Genomic DNA, 18,218 nt, shown 5'->3' on the forward strand with positions numbered 1-18,218 from the left:
AAGGTCATGGTGATATTGGGTGCATCGAACCAGTCTCCACCCGATCAACTTGACAGCCTGGCTGTAAGAGACATCCATTGCCAGGCTCAGAGAAAACTGCTTAAATGCCATAAACACTGAATTCAGCACCCAGGTGGTTTATAGAAGGGGTCTTTATTTGCTCCATCAGCACCCTACAACACCATCACATGGTGCTGACGGTGGTATGACTGCCGGAGGAACAATAGATTGCAATACAGAAGTATTGCAGTATTATACAAGCAATAAAAGGGGTTTTCCGGGTAAAACAAGTCATCACCTATCCATATGGGGGAACTTTTATCTCAGTTGAAATAGAGCAGCAGTGCGCAAGCTCGACTTGCGCTCCATTTATTTTCTATGGTGCTGCGCCATTCTGCCAATCAGTGCGGGTCTCAGCTTTTGACACCCAACTTGCTGATCGTGATCACCTATCCAGAGGATCAATAGTAACTTGTTTTAACCCCATCATGACATCTGATGTAAGCTTTCATCATATTTCGTGTCCCTGCCTTTGATGCGAAAAGCCAACCCGTGGCCGGCGTTCAGAGCAGGCCGATTTTCCTATACATAGCAGTGCTACTGTGTATAGCACAAGAAATCGGTTGTCCCCTAAAGGGCACTATTAAATACAGTAAAAAAGTGAAAATACAGTTTTTAAAAAATATGAAAAAAATAAACAAAAATTTCAATTCACCCTCCCTTTTGCCCCATTAAGAATAAAACAACAAAAAAACAAAATCACATATTTGGTATTGATGCGTTAGTATTGAAGTCCGATCTATCAGAATATAAAATAAATTAATCCGATCGGTAAAAGGCTTAACGGAAAAAAACCATTGCAATAAAGGCGATCAAAACATTGTATCTCCCCCAAAATGGTATCAAAACCGTCAGCTCGATGTGCAAAACAATAAGCCCTCACCCAGCCCCAGATCCTGAAAAATGAGAACATTATGGGTCTTCGAAAATGGCGACAAAAGCAATTTTTTTTACAAAATGTGCGATTTTTTTTACCCACCATTTAAATAAAAAAAAAAAAAAAAACCTGTACGATTGGTATCTGCGAACTCGTACTGACCTGAAGAATCATATTGTCAGGTCAGTTTTACCATATAAGAGTAAATGAAAAAAGCCCCAAAACATTTGCACTTTTTTTTTGCAATTTCACCACACTTGGAATTTTTTCCCCCTGTTTTCCAGTGAGCTACATGGTAGAATGAAAGGCGTCATTCAAACGTACAACTCATCCCTCAAAAAAACAAGCCCTCATACGGGAAAAAAAAAAAAAAAAGAAAAAGTTATGGCTCTTGGAAGAAGTAGAGGAAAAAACTAAAACAAAAAAAAAAAATAAAATAAAAAGGAAAAATCGCCACGTCATGAAGGGGTTGACTAGACAACCCCTTTAAATAATCTCATAGTAAGATTAAAAAAAAAAAAAAAAGTGATAAAAACAACTAAAAAAATGTAAAAATAAAACCTCAAAAAATCTGTTCCTAACTCACAATGCAAAAAATAATAACAATTAAAAATTGGCATCATTGCATCCATAGAGACGTAAACTATAAAGGTATAATTGTACTGTAGTTCCACGGCATCGTGTACAGGTATAATGTGTATTTTGCACTATTCAGGGTTGTTAGCAGGAGACTGCCCTCTTCTGGTGAGCAGCCTTACTACAACATAGCTTAGTAATATAGGGTCAGACCAAGGGAAATCCCAGGAGGGAAGCAAGTTTGCAATAAGAGGCAGCAACTTCAGGAGGAGTGCAGGGGATTGAAGCTTCCCGATTCAGAGCAGCACATACAAGCTCTATAACCAAAGAGCTTGCAAGCGCTGCGCTCCTTTGTCTAGGAGACCGGCCACGGCCGATAAGACTAAAAAAATTAAGATTTTTAATAAGAGGTAAACCATTTAGTATTATATCAACACTAATAAAAAAGACAAATTCTTACAGTCATCATTTCATAGATTCAGATTTTATTTTTGCCATATTTAAAAAGACAGAAGGGAGAAAAAAAGAAAAAAAAATCAACCGGATCCATCCCCAAACCTTATCCCCAGTATTTACACATGTAATACATTTACTTGGTGTGTCGGAGGAGGTTTAGGACAAAAGGTATAATAATAAGAAACGACAAAGCTTTATGTATAAAGAGCACAGTTACCATTACACTGTATAATTACAGTACACCGTATGGGGAAAGAGTCGACAAAACTATGCAAACTCCAGTTTTACCATATTGAAAGACCTGTAATAGACAAATGACTCCGGGCAACAAGTTATCTTACATTTTGCAGCGCAGAAAATGAGAAAATTATCACATAAGTGCACTTTCTAGAATTAAAATGTAAAAAAGAAAAATACAGAAATGGGAAAAAAAAAATGTATAATTGTTTTACAATGACATATCTACTGATAAGTCTATAAAAAGTCGAGCTACTAAGTGCCGATGCAATAAATAATAAAAAAAAATTAAAATACACAAAAAAAAAAAAATAAATTGAATCCCTGTTCTGTAAGGGAAACAAGTCCGTAAACTAGTAACACAGCTGACAATTCATATTAGACTGTCACATACAAGACGACAAGGACGGTACGACATCGAGGTAAACACAGCAAATAAATTAAAGAACATGATATATATCGAAGCATGACGTCCTCTACACACGGATGGTGAGATCTGCAAGCCAAAAACACATTGTACCGATACTCGGCCATGAAGGGGGGTTTAGATCAGTTCGAAAGTTTAAAAAAAAAAGTTGCGGGAAAAAAAAAAAAAAAAAATCACAATGTACGCATACAAATAAAAAGGAAATATTACTGCATATATATTTTTTTTAAAAAATCACTTTGGATAATATTAAACCAATTGGTTATGTCTTAAAAAAAAAAAAAAAAAAAAAGAAGAGTTGTAAACTGGAACATCCATCAGGATGAAAACTTTGGGTTGGTCAATGCTTGTTCTGTGTGATAGTAATGGCGACATTACTACCAGTCCGTCCGCCATCTTTCCCGACTTCCTCGTACGCATTAGCATTCGGTTCCACCAAGGACAGAGGAAAAAGCCGCTGCCAGATACTTCTCATCTCCCCTGAAAGCAGAAGGATCGGACATCGAAATTCTAAGGGTATGTCCACACTGAGTTTTTTTTTTTTTTATTTAAAAACAATGAGTTTTCAAGCAGAAACCACTTTAGGAAACTCTCTCTTTTTGGGAGAAAAAAACCCCTAAAGAACTGTATAAACAGTTAGACAGATTTTCCACAGAAATAAAAAGTTTAAGCAGTTTATCCGCTACAAAAAAAAATAAAAAAAATCAGTGTTGTCATACCCTAAGGAGTTTTTGAAGTAGAAACTCCAAATCTCAAAAACTTTTGAGTTTTCGCTCCGAAAAGGAGTATGTGCACACGGTGCAACAGCCCGATCCTTCTCTTCCCCAACGTTTTCCTTTGGGGGTGGGAGAGTCGTCTGGTCCTGCCAAAACTCTAGGGTTCGGCCGACTTATCCAATGTGTATGGGGACCTTTAGTTTCTTCAGTTTGATAGTTCAGATAATGCTGAGACTTCACGCTGGGAGTGGGGTAGAGAGATCTGCTTCATCTACTGTCTGGACACAAAGCTATTCATACTACACTCCATGAAATACTGGTAAAACAAGGAAAAAAAAAAAAGCCTAACAATTTTCCAAAAAATCGTTTTTTTTTCTATAAGTTTACAACCTCTATGAACATATAGGAGCTTCGAGAGCTTAAAAAGGGATCGGTGAAGACATGGACAGATCATCTGCACACAGCGGAGGCCACATTATTGGTCAACATTCACAAAACACATCATCACTGAGGTACGAGACAAATGCCTAATGACCGCCTTCACTGTGTTTAGGTGAAAGGTTGATATGAAGACGGCATCTTGCCGAGCTAGATACTTACAGATCACCGACACTTGTGATTTATTGCATATGGTCGGCAAATAAATGCCGAAATATGACGCACGGTAACACGTAACAGATGAGTCTTGATGTGGAGAACACTTTGGTTTACAGAATGCTTACGTCCAACTATATAGATATATGTATATAAAAAGCTTACAATACATTCTGGATCAGTTAGTGTCTTTTTTTTTTCTAGAATGTCTGGTTTTCATGATCTAGACGAAGCGATTCTTGGCTTCGTGAATGGCTCCGAGACTCCTCTCATAGTTCCAGGTTTCATGGAGTTATTTTACATCAATGCATTGCGGGCTGCGGTTCAGTCTGAATCCCGATGAGAGAAGACGGCAGCTGCTGCCCAGAACCGGTGGTCACCGCCGGCCGGGGGTTTAGACGGGGAGGCAAAGAGCTAGCTGGGCGAATTAACGGTGGAGGGGGCTGGTTGAGCGTCGGCCTTGGCTGAACGAATCGGGCTTGCTGCTGAAGTGGCGGCGGCTGCCGATGTAAGGCCGGAGCAGCTGGAAGTGTTGGCCGGAGAAGAGGCGGCGGCGGCTGATTCAATGTGGTTACCGGAGCCGGCGGTGCTGGGGTTACGGATTGCGCTGGAGGAGACTGGCCGGCGGGCGGTGCTGCCGTCTGAGTCTAAAAAGGAAACAAAAAATGGACATCAAACCAAGACCATTACGCTACATAACGAAAAGTTTCTGTTATGTCAATACAGCGATAGTATAAAATAGCGTTCCAATCATTATATATAATTCTAGACATATTCAATGGTACCAGAGATATTGTTGAATGCTACCTTTTATCATCTATTCGCATTTTTTTATCAGTAATTTTTTGTAAATTTTTATTTTTTTTTTTAGAAAAAATAAAAAATAAAGCAAAAAAAAAAAAAAAAAAGTCTCAACTGAATACTGTGGATACACAAACACACCTCATCCTCTTCATCAGTGCTCTTTCCTGATGGGACATGAGAAGTGTTTTTTGTGTCATCCCCTAAGGTAGAAGCATCACCATTCGAGCCCTGGGTTCCTTGTTCTGCTTCCCATTCCTGCAATACCTCCTCTAAGTTAAACCGACGCCTGTAGTTTACAAAGAAGTTCTTCACTTGACCAACAGTCTTGTTGCCAATTACATCTGCAATAGCTTGAAAATCTTTACCATATTTGCGGACACCTGGAAGGCAAAGTACAATATTCACCAAAAGATGATCCACTCATGCGGTGCTTTGTATGTCAATATATCTGCAAGGACGGCTCTGCCCTATAGACGGGGAAGGGATAGGGGGGCGGCATTATCCTAAAGGTTTCGTTACCTATATGGTGGGCCGTGGCGGCTTAGTCTTACACATAGGAGGGAAAATACATTATACCAGGACGCAAACAAATATGGTCCAGCAGTAATAAAATGGATATGCATTAAAAAAAGAAATAAAAAAGTAATCATCCTTTTACTGCATTTAGCCTACCTAAAGTTTCTCCCAAGCCTCGGTGCTTGGACGCTTTCTATGGTGAAGCTATCGGAAGACGCCTACGTCGGTTCTGAAGACTTCCGGTGACCATTTCAAACAGTACATGATAAAAAAAAATCTTGCTGTGATACCAAAAGTACTGAAAGGGTCCCCCCACCTCCGATAGTTAAGACAATGGGGGCAGAAGTGATCCGATATTGTGTGATGTACAAAGGAGGAATGTGTGCACCAGAGGCAGCCGGCATACAGGCGAAACGTGGCCAAAGGATACAAGAGCCTGTGCCCTCCAGGCAAACGCCTCAATATCCGTGCATTGAGGGGGAAAGGGGTCTTCTGCGCCTTATTTCTAGTGACCAGTGAGGGTCTCTGCAGTGGGGGAGCCCACAGTGATCAGACATTTACCTCCCCCCACCTGCAGTGACTGAGGGCTCTGGGTAGTATCCGTGCGCCCTCATATACTACAATACCCTATAGATGATGGATGCCATTATACGGCACCTGGTTAAAGGTTTTCATCATGTATCTATTAACCATTCCTGCTGCACCCAATATTCGTTTTTTGGGCTTTTGTTTTTTTTCTCCCCTTCTTCATCCTTCTGTCGGCATACCTGTACAAGGGATCAGTTGTTTTATTGAATAACACTGAAGTATAGAGTAAAAAAAAATAAAAATGAAGATCTTGTAAGAAGCCAGTTTAAGGATCTGCAGGCCCCTAGCTGCCATTGCCACCCATCAGCACCCTGCAATCTCGTCTCGGGACAGCGGCATCTAAATAGAAAGAGCAGTGATCAGAGCCATATCCGGTTGCTGCTGGGTACCGGCTGTGTAGCACAGCCGGCATCCTATCGTGTACAGAGAGGGCTCAGCCGAAACACCAACCACCGTTCTTGCAGTAGTAGATCATGAACCCACAGATCTCACAGCGGAGACCAGTGAATCCCCAAAACAAGTCAACAAGATACTATGCAAAGTAAATCCACACATTGTTTTGTCCAGTGACTTGGCGCGCGTCGAGTACACACACACACACACACACAGGTGATGTTCTGGGATTATTGCGCTCTTCTTCCTTTATAAAGTATTAGAATAAAATATAATAATCACCCGGACCAGTGTAGTGCAGCATTACAGTTTGCCTTCTCATTCTGCAAGAACATTTCCTTCGTTATCTGCTGCGGGTCTGACCCAGCTGTTACTATGAAAATAATGGGCCGATCCCAACCAATGGGAAACATGCACCATCTATATTATGTATATATAAAATACATGTCTTAGTTTCCCGGAAAACTTCCCTGCAGACACGTCTGGGTGGTCCGGCTTCTTATACACAGGCCAGACTCCTTTTTGGATTGAGGACCAGATAATTTTTTTTTTTTACCTTTAGCTTTTGCCGACCTCAGTCAGCCGAAAGAGTGTTTGATTTTCCCAATTGTTCTAGGATGTGAGAGCACATGGATGTACCTGGTTGGCCGGACCACTATCTTTACCATCCTCTACTTACTCATAGATTGTGAGCTCTTCCGACCAGAACCCGCACTCTTAGTAACAAACTGAATTCACACACTATGGTCGCCGATTCATCATGTGTGTTGTTTTTTTGTTAGTTTAAGTGACTTTTTTTGTCTTGTGGTATTTGTTGCTGTTTTTTCTCGCTCTCTTTTTTTTTTTACACCAAATTCTTCAAAATGGCACACTCAGGTAGATGCTATGTATTTCTTTTGGTACCTTCATAGCGCATAAAGTTGCATGATTTTTTTTAAATGTTGCACAATAGTCTTCAAATGTGCAAAAAAAAAAAAAAATAGACCAATTTTGCACTTGATTAAGATACTGGAGTACAATTATGCAAAAAGCTGATGACATTGAACAAAAACAAAATAATAAACAGACAGGTGAAACGGAGTTAATTAAAATAAAAAAAAACAAAAAACAACAACCCGCAAATTAAGTAATTCGTAAAATTGCGTTTATAAAAGTTACTATTAGTGCTCGTTCACATGAGTGTGTACATCGGACAAGTGCTAGCAAGATAGCACTTGCCTAAATGTTATATACAATGGGGCAGTACAGATCTATTTTTTGCTCATGCAAAAAAAAAAAAAATAGTAATAATAAAAAAAAAAAAAAAAAAAAAAATCGCAGCATGCTGCGAGTGGCTCAGCAGAAAGGACCACGTGCACCCGTACAAGTCTATGGGTGCGAGTAAATCATCAATGTCATTCGCGTGCAGTCCGATTTACACCAGCACAGACAATGGAGAAGATGGATAAAATAAGTTCTCCTTCTTCGCACCTGTGATACGATTCTCTCATGCGGGAGAATGAGAGAATTTGATCAAAGTAAACAGACACTCGGATCAAACTATCAATGCAATGCGTCTAGCAGTGAGCAAGAAAAAAAAAAAGAAAATTCGGATCCCATACAGATACACATATATTAAGGGAAGGATGACTGCACAGCCGACATAAGCAGTAGTCATCCCAAAGTGTATCACGATCGTTAACAGAGGCTGGAGAACATATCTCATCTCTTACATATGTAATATATATCATCTATTCCAATTATATACACGGCACAGTACAAAGTACCAGTGGACAGACCACCTACAAACTGCTGCATTGGCTTATATACGAAAAAAATAAATAAAAATGCAGTAAAACGTAATATCGTAAATAAAAGAATAAAATAATAATTTTTTATGGCTCATTGCCCATGAATGAATTCATCCAATAAATAGCAGAAAATAACGTCATGTTTCCTGTTCTCCAACTCTGGATAGGATTCTACTGATTCAGTAATAGACAAATGAGAAACTTTCTCTCCATAAATAAAGATTTCACGAAATATACGGTATATACACGGACGTGGACAAAACTGTTGGTACCTTCTGGTAAAGTAAGAAAATCCCACAATGGTCATAACTGAAATAACTTGAAACCAAAAAAAATATTTTTTAATTTAAAATTTACTGAATATCAACTAATGAGAATCAGACTTTGTGAATTTTGGTTCAACAGAAAAAAAAACAAAACAACCAGTGCCACCGGCCTGCACAGAAACGATGGTTCCATCAGCTTCATATTTTGTTGCACAACCTTTTAGGCAATCGATACAAACAAAGGATTTCTGTGCCTCTCAGTGAGACTTCGACCCTGTCCACAGGTATTTTGGCTGACCCTTCGTGAGCAAACTGCTCCTTGTGTCTCAGGTGTGAAGGTGTCTTCTCCAGACGGCAGGTCTCAGCTCCTTCCACAGATGATCAGTAGGATTTAGATCAGGGAACATAGAAGCCACTTCAGAATAGTTCGGTGCTTTGTTCTCAGCCATTCTTGGATGTTTTAGTTATGTTTTGGGTCATTATCCTTTTGGAAGATCTACGACCTGCGAATCAGACTGAGCTTTCTAACACTTGGCAGCACATTTTGCTCCAGAATGCCTTGATAGTCTTGAAATTTCATTGCACCCTGCACAGATTGAAGACTCCCTGTGCCAGATGCAGGAAAGCAGCCCCAGAACACCCCCGAGCTCCTCCATGTTCACAGGAGGTACAAGATCCTTTCCTTTGTATGATTCATTTTTGTGTCTGAACACAGAGCTGATACGACGCCAAAAAGCTCCAGTGTCATCTCCTCCGTCCACAGGACGTTCTCCCAGAAGCTTTGTGGCTCGTCAATATGCATTTTGGCAAATTCGAGTCTCGCTTTTTTACAATTTTTTTTCAGCTGTGGTTTCCTCCTCAGTAGTCTTCCATGAAGTCAACTTTGGCCAAGACATTGATGGACGGTGAGATCTGACACTGATGGACCTTCACCTTGGAGGTCACCTCCGATCTCTTTGGAAGTTGTTCTGGGCTCTTTGGTTCCTCATTCGTACTATTTGTCTCTTCAATTTGTCATAGATTTTCCTCTTGCGGGCACGTCCTGGCAGGTCGGCTACAGTCCCATATATGTGCAACTGTAGTAACAGGTATATCAGGCCAGGCTGTTTGGAGAGGTCTTATGACCTTTACCTTTAACACATTTGTCTATAATTTTCTTACGAATCTCCGGAAATAACCCTCTTCTTCGCTTTCTTTGGTCCATGTTCAGTGTAGTACACACCATGATCAAAAACAGCACAGTGACTACTTTTCACCCTTCAAATAGGCGACTGACTACAAGTTTGTTAGTTTACCATGTCCCTATGGTCAAGTTACTTTCAATCTTTTCTAGAGGTACCATCATTTTTGTCCAGGCCATGTTTTGTAGTTCTATATTCTTCTGTTGAATAACAATTCAAAAATAATGTATGATTTTCACTAGCTGATATTCAATAAATGTAAACTGAAAATTACTTTTGTTGGTTTCAAGTTATTTCAGACACCATTGTGGGGTTTTCTTTCCTTCTTTACCAGAAGGGTACCAACAATTTTGTCAAAGTCTGTAATATATATGTATTTTATTTTTATTGTGCATATATACATACAGTAACCAAGTGAACAGATTCAATTTTCTTCACGCCCTAATAACACAGGTACACGTCCCTCCTTTTCATTCTGTCCACATTTTTCTCTCTTACAGTTACCAGGCTGCTCTACATCCACTAAAAATAGAAGTAGTAGGATAAAGGGTGGGTTCATACAGCAAAGTAGCTGCAGTTTTTGACACACACCCCTCCCCAAAAAAAGCAAACTATTGAAGTATACTATCATCAACCACTGACTTTTACTGAGGCTGCCTCCATCTGTACGGAGGACGGACGACATCCCAGTGTCTCAAATAAAATGTATTTGTGTATTCAGGATTACAATACAATACACCATATTCACGGCACCGTGTAATGCATCATTTTGCTTGTGTGAGCTGCACTTACCTTGCACTGCGAGAAGCTGTTCTTCTGTAGTCCAGCGGGCATTTATTTTCTGATTTGACTGTAAGAAAAAAAATAAATAAAAAATAATAAATGAAAACATTAACAAATAGTGCAGACAAAAAAAGGTATACCATTCACTGAATCATGCCTGGAATGACAGCACGGGCTCATACATAGCATTGTTCATGTTACCTCCGCAGGTTTGAACTCTTCTATGCCTTCTTCCAGCTTTTGCTTTAGTGCACTGTTGACTTGTTTAGTGTTCTGGACCTATAAATGAAAGCAGAAAGCCTCTTTAATCACAATATTAAAAAAACGTTCAAAAGTTTGGGGTCATTTAGAAATTTCATTATTTTTGAAAGAAAAGCACATTTTTTTCAATGAAGCTAACAGTAAATGAATCAGAAATACACTCTATACATTGTTAATGTGGTAAATGACTATTCTAGCTGCAAACGTCTTGTTTTTATTGCAATATCTACATAGGTGTATAGAGGCCCATTTCCAACAACCACCACTCCAGTGTTTTAATGGTACATTGTGTTTGCTAACTTTGTAAGAAGGCTAATGGATGTTTAGAAAACCCTAGAAAACCCTTGCACAAGTATGTTAGCCCAGCTGAAAATGGTTTGACTGATTTGAGAAGCTATAACATTGACCTTCCATTGAGCTAGTTGAGAATCTGGAGCATTACATTTGTTTGTTTTATGAAACTCTCAAAATAGCCAGAAAAAGAGAACTTTCATGTGAAACTCGACAGTCTATTCTTGTTCTTAGAAATGAAAGCTATTCCATGCGAGACATTGCCCAGAAACTGAAGATTTCCTACAACAGTGTGTACTACTCCCTTCAGAGGAGAGCACAAACAGGCTCTAACCAGAGTAGAAAGAGAAGTGGGAGGCCCCGCTGCACAACTGAGCAACAAGACAAGTACATTAGAGTCTCTAGTTTGAGAAATCGACACCTCACAGCTCCTCAACTGGCAGCTTCATTAAATAGTACACGCAAAACGCCAGTGTCAACATCTACAGTGAAGAGGCGACTCCGGGATGCTGGCCTTCAGGGCAAAGTGGCAAAGAACAAGCCATATCTGAGACTGGCTAATAAAAGGAAAAGATTAATATGGGCAAAAGAACAGATATTGGACAGAGGAATATTGGAAAAAAGTTTTATGGACAGGCGAATCAAAGTTTGAGGTGTTTGGATCACACAGAAGAACATTTGTGAGACGCAGAACAACTGAAAAGATGCTGGAAGAGTGCCTGACGCCATCTGTAAAGCATGGTGGAGGTAATGTGATGGTCTGGGGTTGCTTTGGTGCTGGTAAAGTGGTAAATTTGTACAAGGTAAATGGGATTTTGAATAAGGAAGGCTATCACTCCATTTTGCAACGCCATGCCATACCCTGTGGACAGCGCTTGATTGGAGCTAATTTCACCCTACAACAGGACAATGACCCAAAGCACACCTCCAAATTATGCACAAACTCTTTAGGGAAGAAGCAGGCAGCTGGTATTCTATCTGTAATGAAGTGGCCTGGGCAGTCACCAGATCGCAACCCCATTGAGCTGTTGTGGGAGCAGCTTGACCCTATGGTACGTAAAAAGTGCCCATCAAGCCAATCCAACTTGTAGGAGGGGCTTCAGGAAGCATGGGGGGAAATTTCTCAAGATTACCTCAGCAAATTAACAGCTAGAAGCCAAAGGTCTGCAATGCTGTAATTGCTGCAAAGGAGCATTCTGTGACGAAAGCAAAGTTTGAAGGAGAAAATTATTCTTTCAAATAAAAATCATTATTTCTGACCTCTGTCTGGACTATATTTTCTATTCATTTTGCAACTCATTTGCTAAATAAAAGTATGAGTTTTCATGGAAAACACAAAATTGTCTGGGTGACCCCAAACTTTTGAACAGTAGTGTATTTACACACAGTCATGGCCGAGGTAGTGACATTCTATACGGGGCAGCCGGAAACCATGGCGGAAAGCAGCCACTGCAATAGTAATTAAAATGATGGGAGACTCAAGATCCACATTTTAGCAAGAGTCTTAAAAAAAGGGGTATGCAATGAGAAATCCCTGTATGTATGCATGTATGTACAGTCATGGCCGAAAGTGTTGGCACCCTTGAAATTGTTCCAGAAAATGAAGTATTTCTCCCAGAAAATTATTGCAATTACACACATGTTTATTTCCTTTGTGTGTACTGGAACAACACAAATAAACTTGAGAAAAAAAAGGCAAATTGGACAATTTTACACAAAACCCCAAAAATGGGCCGGACAAAATTGTTGGCACCTTCAACTTAATATTTGGTTACATACCCATTGGAATAAATAAGTGCAATCAATTGCTTCTTACATCTCTCATCTGGAATTTTGGACCACTCTTCAATTGGAAACTGCTCCAGGTCGCTCATATATGAAGGCGTCTTCTCCCAACAGCAAGCTTAAGATCTCTCCACAGGTGTTTAATAGGATTTAGATCCGGACTCATTGCTGCCACTTCAGAACTCTCCAGCGCTTTGTTTCCATCCATTTCTGGGGGCTTCTTGAAGACTGTTTGGGGTCATTGTCCTGCTGGAAGACCCATAATTGAAGATGCAGACCTGGCTTTCTGACACTAGGCACTACATTGCGACCCAAAATCCTTCGGTAATCTTCAGATTTCATGATGTCTTGCACAGTTAGGGCACCCAGTTCCAGAGGCAGCAAAAGAACCAGAAAACATCTTTGAACCTCCACCGTACTTGACTGTAGTTACTGTGTTCTTTTCTTTGCAGGCCTCATTCCGTTTTCGGTAAACAGGAGAATGATGTGCTTTACCAAAAAGCTCCATCTTGGTCTCATCTGTACACAAGACGCTTTCCCAGAAGGATTTTGGCTTCGTCGAGTACAATTTGCCAAACAGCAGTCTAGCTTTTCTATGTCTCTGTGTCAGCAGTGGGGTCCTCCGGGGTCTCCGGCCAGTGTGTTTCATTTCATTAAAATGTCGACAGATAATTTGCTCTGATACTGATGCCCCCAGAGCCTGCAGGACAGCTTGACTTTCTTTGGACCTTGATTGGGGCTGCTTATTCACCATCCAGACTATCCTGCTTTACAACCTTTCATCAGTTTTTCTCTGCCATCCACGTCCAGGGAGATTATCTACAGTGCCATGAGTTGTTAACTTCTTGATTATGTTGCGCACCGTGGACAAAGGAACATCAAGATCTCTGGAGATGGACTTGTAACCTTGAGATTGTTGATATTGCTCAACAAATGTGGTTCTCAAATCCTCAGACAGTTCTCTGCTCCTCTTTCTGTTCTCCATGCTTAGTATGGCACACACAATGGAAAGATTGAGTCAACTTCTCCCCTTTTTATCTGGTTTTAGGTGTTCATTTCATATTGCCCACACCTGTTACTTGCTATAGGCGAGTTTGAACAAGAATCACAAGCTTGAAACAAAGTTGTTTACCCACAATTTTGGAAAGGTGCCAACAAATTTGTCAGGCCCATTTTTGGGGTTTTGTGTGAAATTACGTCCAATTTACATTTTTTCATGTTATTCCAATAGACACTAAGGAAATAAACATGTGTATAACAAAACACGTGTAATTGCAACAATTTTCTGGGAGAAATACTTAATTTTCTGGAACAATTTCAAAAGGTGCCAACACTTTAGGCCATGACTGTACATACATACATACAGGGATTTCTCATTGCATACCCCTTTTTTTTTTAAGACCCTTGCTAAAATGTGGATCTTGAGTCTCCCATCATTTTAATTACTATTGCAGTGGCTGCTTTCCGCCATGGTTTCCGGCCGCCCCGTATAGAATGTCACTACCTCCCTGTTTATCCTGACCCCAATTGTTTGCTTTCCTGTTAGCCCGTCACACTAAGCCGGTCTGATCTCCTACACATGATCCTTGCAACCTTCTCAAACTTCGATGCAGAAATAATAATAAAAAAAATCATTAATAAATAGAAAATTCCCACCTGACGTTTTAAGGATATCAATTCCATATCCAGCTGACGAAGAATAGTATTGGCGGCGTTAGGGCCACAGGACACGGCTACCACATCGTCCTTACTTATATACATGCCCTTTGGAGGACGACACTTAGACCTCTGGGAGTGGTGACGATGCTGTAAACTTTGGTATTCTCTTCTACCGAGGGCAACCTTGACCGGCTGAATGCAGGCGTCTCCGCTTGTCTGGAAAACAAGGACGAAAAGGTGTCCGTGTCTACGCGTAACGATTGAGGTTGTGTATTGCAGGATAACAGATTGCTGTCTGAACACACGAGGTACTTGCCGTTAATCACATATTAAACAGAGTTTTCCTCATTCTAGGACAGTAGCATAGAGCCCGGAATAAGTGTCTCTGGTTATCCTGCCTCGCTCAGCGCCGCTGCCCTTTCATTCTCAGGATTGGTGGGGACCCAGGTCTTTACGTACCGGCATATTCTAGCACCACTCCGTCACATCCATATTCTTGGTCATGTCCCTTGTGTATAAAACATTATTTACTACCCCATTCCTGCAGATTCCTCCAGGCTCAGCCCTGCATTACGGACCCCCAGACAACAAAGAATCTTTCTTCTCAACCCTTGTTTTTCAAGCAGGAGCAGTGCAGGTCTAGAAATGTATTTATTACGCTTGATAAAATAGCGCTTACATACGCCGCAGCGCTTTACAGACCCACAGGGAGTATAGATTGTGAGTCCCTATCTGGATTACCTGGAGGAAACCCACGCAAACCTGAGGACTCCAGCGCTGCAAGGCTACTGTGCTAACCACTGAGCCACCAAATGAAAAGATCCTGTCCGGGTTATTACAGCTTGGGGAGGTTCTCTAGGGTCAGATGCGGGTAGACAAGTAAGCTGACCTTTGTCACAGGCTGAGAAAAGCTGTAAAGTGCTGGAAAGTAAATGAAAGCATTTATACTCGGTCCGGTTGGTCATCAGCAATGTAGAAAATATACAACAAATTAGAGCAAGTGATCCGGGAGTCATTACATCACATGTTGTACAAAGAGAGTCTATTACCTCTTTTTTTGCTTCTTTTTTAGGGTCATAATCGCTATCGTGTCCGTCCTTTGGAGGCCTTTCCTCCATGTCCTCCTCACTGAATGCAAACACAAATCATTTACAAAATTACTGTCAGAGCAAAAAAGAAAGAAAGAAAGAAAGAAAGAAAGAAAGAAAGAAAGAAAGAAAGAAAGAAAGAAAGAAAGAAAGAAAGAAAGAAAGAAAGAAAGAAAGAAAGAAAGAAAGAAAGAAAACAGTTTTTCCAGCTCAAAAGTTCAAGTCTCCATTGTTTTTTAATGGGGTTTAGGTTCTGGTCCCCGAACCGAACTTTGGAATAATGTTTGGGTCGGTTTCCAGATCCCCAACTTCCACGGGTCCGCTCATCCCTGCTCAGTAATTAAAGAAGCGGAGTGGGCATCAGATTTCTATAAATCCCATCCACTCTGCAGGAATTGCAAGATGCTGCGTTTTTTCACACAGCGCCAAAAACTCATAGTGGGAACATAGCCTTAAAAAACGATATTACACAGCTGACACCTGCTAGCTCTGTTTAACTACTTAGATGATGCTGTCAATCACTGCAGATGCATTTAAGTCATTAGATCCTGCAATTCCCTGGCCATTACCCCCAGCCCTCTCCTAGCCCTTTGTACTCTTCACAGTTATCTTACTACTCTTAGGCTGTGTGCCCATGATGCGTTTTTTTAAGCGTTTCCTCAGCGGCAAAAACGCTGCAGAAACGCTTAAAAAACGCATGGTAGAAGGCCTGCCATGTTCCCCAATGATAATCCGCATGTGCTGTGTACATGCTGCGGAAATTTCCGCTGCGGAAAAAACGCAGCACTACCAATTATTTTGCGGAAGTGCTGCGTTTTCGCCGCCATTGACTTGCATTAGAACGCATGGATTATGCATCACTGCATCTGTACATGCGGATTCCATGCGTTCTAATGTGCGGATGGTACCCAGGTCTAGAGAAGAGGAGACTCTCCTCCGGACCTGGGTACCATTGAAAACTGTAAAAAAAAAAAAAAGAATATAATAAATATATACTTACCTTCTGGCGGCACGCGGTGCGCTCCTCCTTGCTTGGCAGCAGTTTGCGATGGAATGAAGGACCTGCGCTGACGTCCGAGTCATGTGACGGGTCACGTGACGCCGACGTCGGCAGGTCCTTCACTCTACCGCTGCCGGGACGGAGGGAATCAAGACTGCGGGGGGGTAAGTATACATTTATTTTTTGACATTCTCTCGGGTCACACTATATAAATCCATGCCGGTTGCATGGCTTTATATAGTGTGACCAAGTTGACAAGCACTTTCCAAGTGATGCTAAAATCACTTGGAAAGCGCTTGTCAACCCGCATGCAGAAATGCATGTGAAGAACGCTTCACATCCGCATGTCCCTGGCAGGAAAACACATGTACAATCCGCATGCGTTTTTTTCTGCCAGGGAGATGCAGAAACGCTCAGGAAAAATCCGGAGCATTTCTGCATCGTGGGCACATAGCCTTATGAAGCCCAGCCTAAATGCTCCCATAGAAAGCTATTAAAAAAAAAAAGTGTTATTTTTTTAAACTTTAAACGGACTACCTTTTTCTCAATGCAAAAATAGAGACGTTAGAAAAAAAAAAAAAAAAGGCATATTTGGTATTGCCACGTTTGTAAAAGTTCAATCTTTCAATATCTAAAACTATTTAACCAATCTGGAAAATACAAAAGAAAAAAAAAAACATCGCATTTACTGTTTTAAGTCATCTTGTCTGCTCCCAAAATATAAAAAAATAAAAGTAAAAATTGTAACCAAAAAATGAAATCGTTCTATGCATCCCAAAATGGTAATAAATAAAGCTCGTCTCACAAAAAAAAATAAAAAGTTAAGGGTAAATGACAAAGAAACCATTTTTTTTCCCCCCAAAGTTCAGAATTTTGTGGAATTACATTTTGATTTTCTTTCCTCCATTATTTCACCCCAAATTGGATGTTTCCCCATTTTTCAGTAAATTATACAGTAATGTAAAAGGTGTAGTTCAAAACCTCAACATAGCGATGTAGACGAAAAAAAAATTGTTATGGCAGCTCTTGGAGGAAGGGGGATGAAAAAAACAAAACAGCGAAACAAAAGTTGGGCTGGTCATGAAGGAGTTAATGTCTGCAAAATGTGTGAAAGAAGAGGAATGATTGTATTCATGATACAAAAAAAAAAAAAGAAGCAATATTTAGAATAATATTTGGAGGGTTGGAGTCTTCGTACCTTTCTCCGGGGTTATTTTTACTTGCTAGCTTCCTTGCTTGACGATCCATCAGACTTGTCCGAGAACGTGTTTTTTTCCAGGAGTAGTAGTACTTTACCAGGCTGGCGATGGTCTTATCTGGAAGCTAAATTGATAGATTGTAGTTTAAACTTATTGCATCAAGGCAAAAATCGACGCGTTTCAGACATGGAACTGTCCTCAGTCATGTCGGCGCCGGGTCTCCCTTGACGCTGTCATGTCACGTGAGCCCTGCAGCCAATCAGCGGTCACTACTACAACATCGGATATGTCACATGAACACAGCAACCTAACAATGTCACGCAAGCACCAAGAGCGCCAGTACGGGAGGTAGAATACTTTTTATTTTACACAGAGGACTACAGCATTTCATTAGGGATTCTCCAAATAGTGGATGCAAAGATGATATAACTCTTGCCAAGGGCGCAGTCAGAAGGCGAGAGGATCGCATCGCAATGCTCGGACTGGATGGCGGGTCTCCTGACCTGAGCGTGACAGCATGTATTTCTATGCAGCTGGCAGGAGAGTCGCCGGCCAGTCCGAGCATTGCTATGCGACGGCCGTCATACTTTCGATAAGCCAGAAATGTCTCAGGTGATAATACTCCTCTTAGTTTGATTTCAGCCCTTGGGAGGGATACAACATGACACAAC

The 18,218-nt window shown here is 40.8% G+C and overlaps 1 protein-coding gene across 3 annotated transcripts in view; it reads right to left on the reverse strand.

Moving 5' to 3' along the window:
- Positions 1-1,981: 1,981 nt before the first annotated feature.
- RCOR3 (REST corepressor 3) overlaps positions 1,982-18,218 on the reverse strand; it is a 54,478-nt gene continuing 38,241 nt past the window's right edge. For 2 of the 3 annotated variants that reach the window (XM_073671992.1, XM_073671993.1), the window contains exons 6-12: positions 17,547-17,671; positions 15,310-15,388; positions 14,258-14,476; positions 10,466-10,543; positions 10,274-10,331; positions 4,886-5,127; positions 1,982-4,590 (exon numbers count right to left, since the gene is read on the reverse strand). In XM_073671992.1, the coding sequence (XP_073528093.1) occupies positions 4,246-4,590; positions 4,886-5,127; positions 10,274-10,331; positions 10,466-10,543; positions 14,258-14,476; positions 15,310-15,388; positions 17,547-17,671 (1,146 nt within the window). In that variant the 3' untranslated portion in view covers positions 1,982-4,245. The remainder of the gene's footprint in view (positions 4,591-4,885; positions 5,128-10,273; positions 10,332-10,465; positions 10,544-14,257; positions 14,477-15,309; positions 15,389-17,546; positions 17,672-18,218) is intronic. The other variant, XM_073671994.1, reaches the window with a different exon arrangement.

The sequence above is a fragment of the Phyllobates terribilis genome, unplaced genomic scaffold (genome assembly GCF_046119375.1).
Source record: "Phyllobates terribilis strain yellow unplaced genomic scaffold, ASM4611937v1 Scaffold_3__8_contigs__length_932513732, whole genome shotgun sequence".
Classification (NCBI taxonomy): Eukaryota; Metazoa; Chordata; class Amphibia; order Anura; family Dendrobatidae; genus Phyllobates; species Phyllobates terribilis.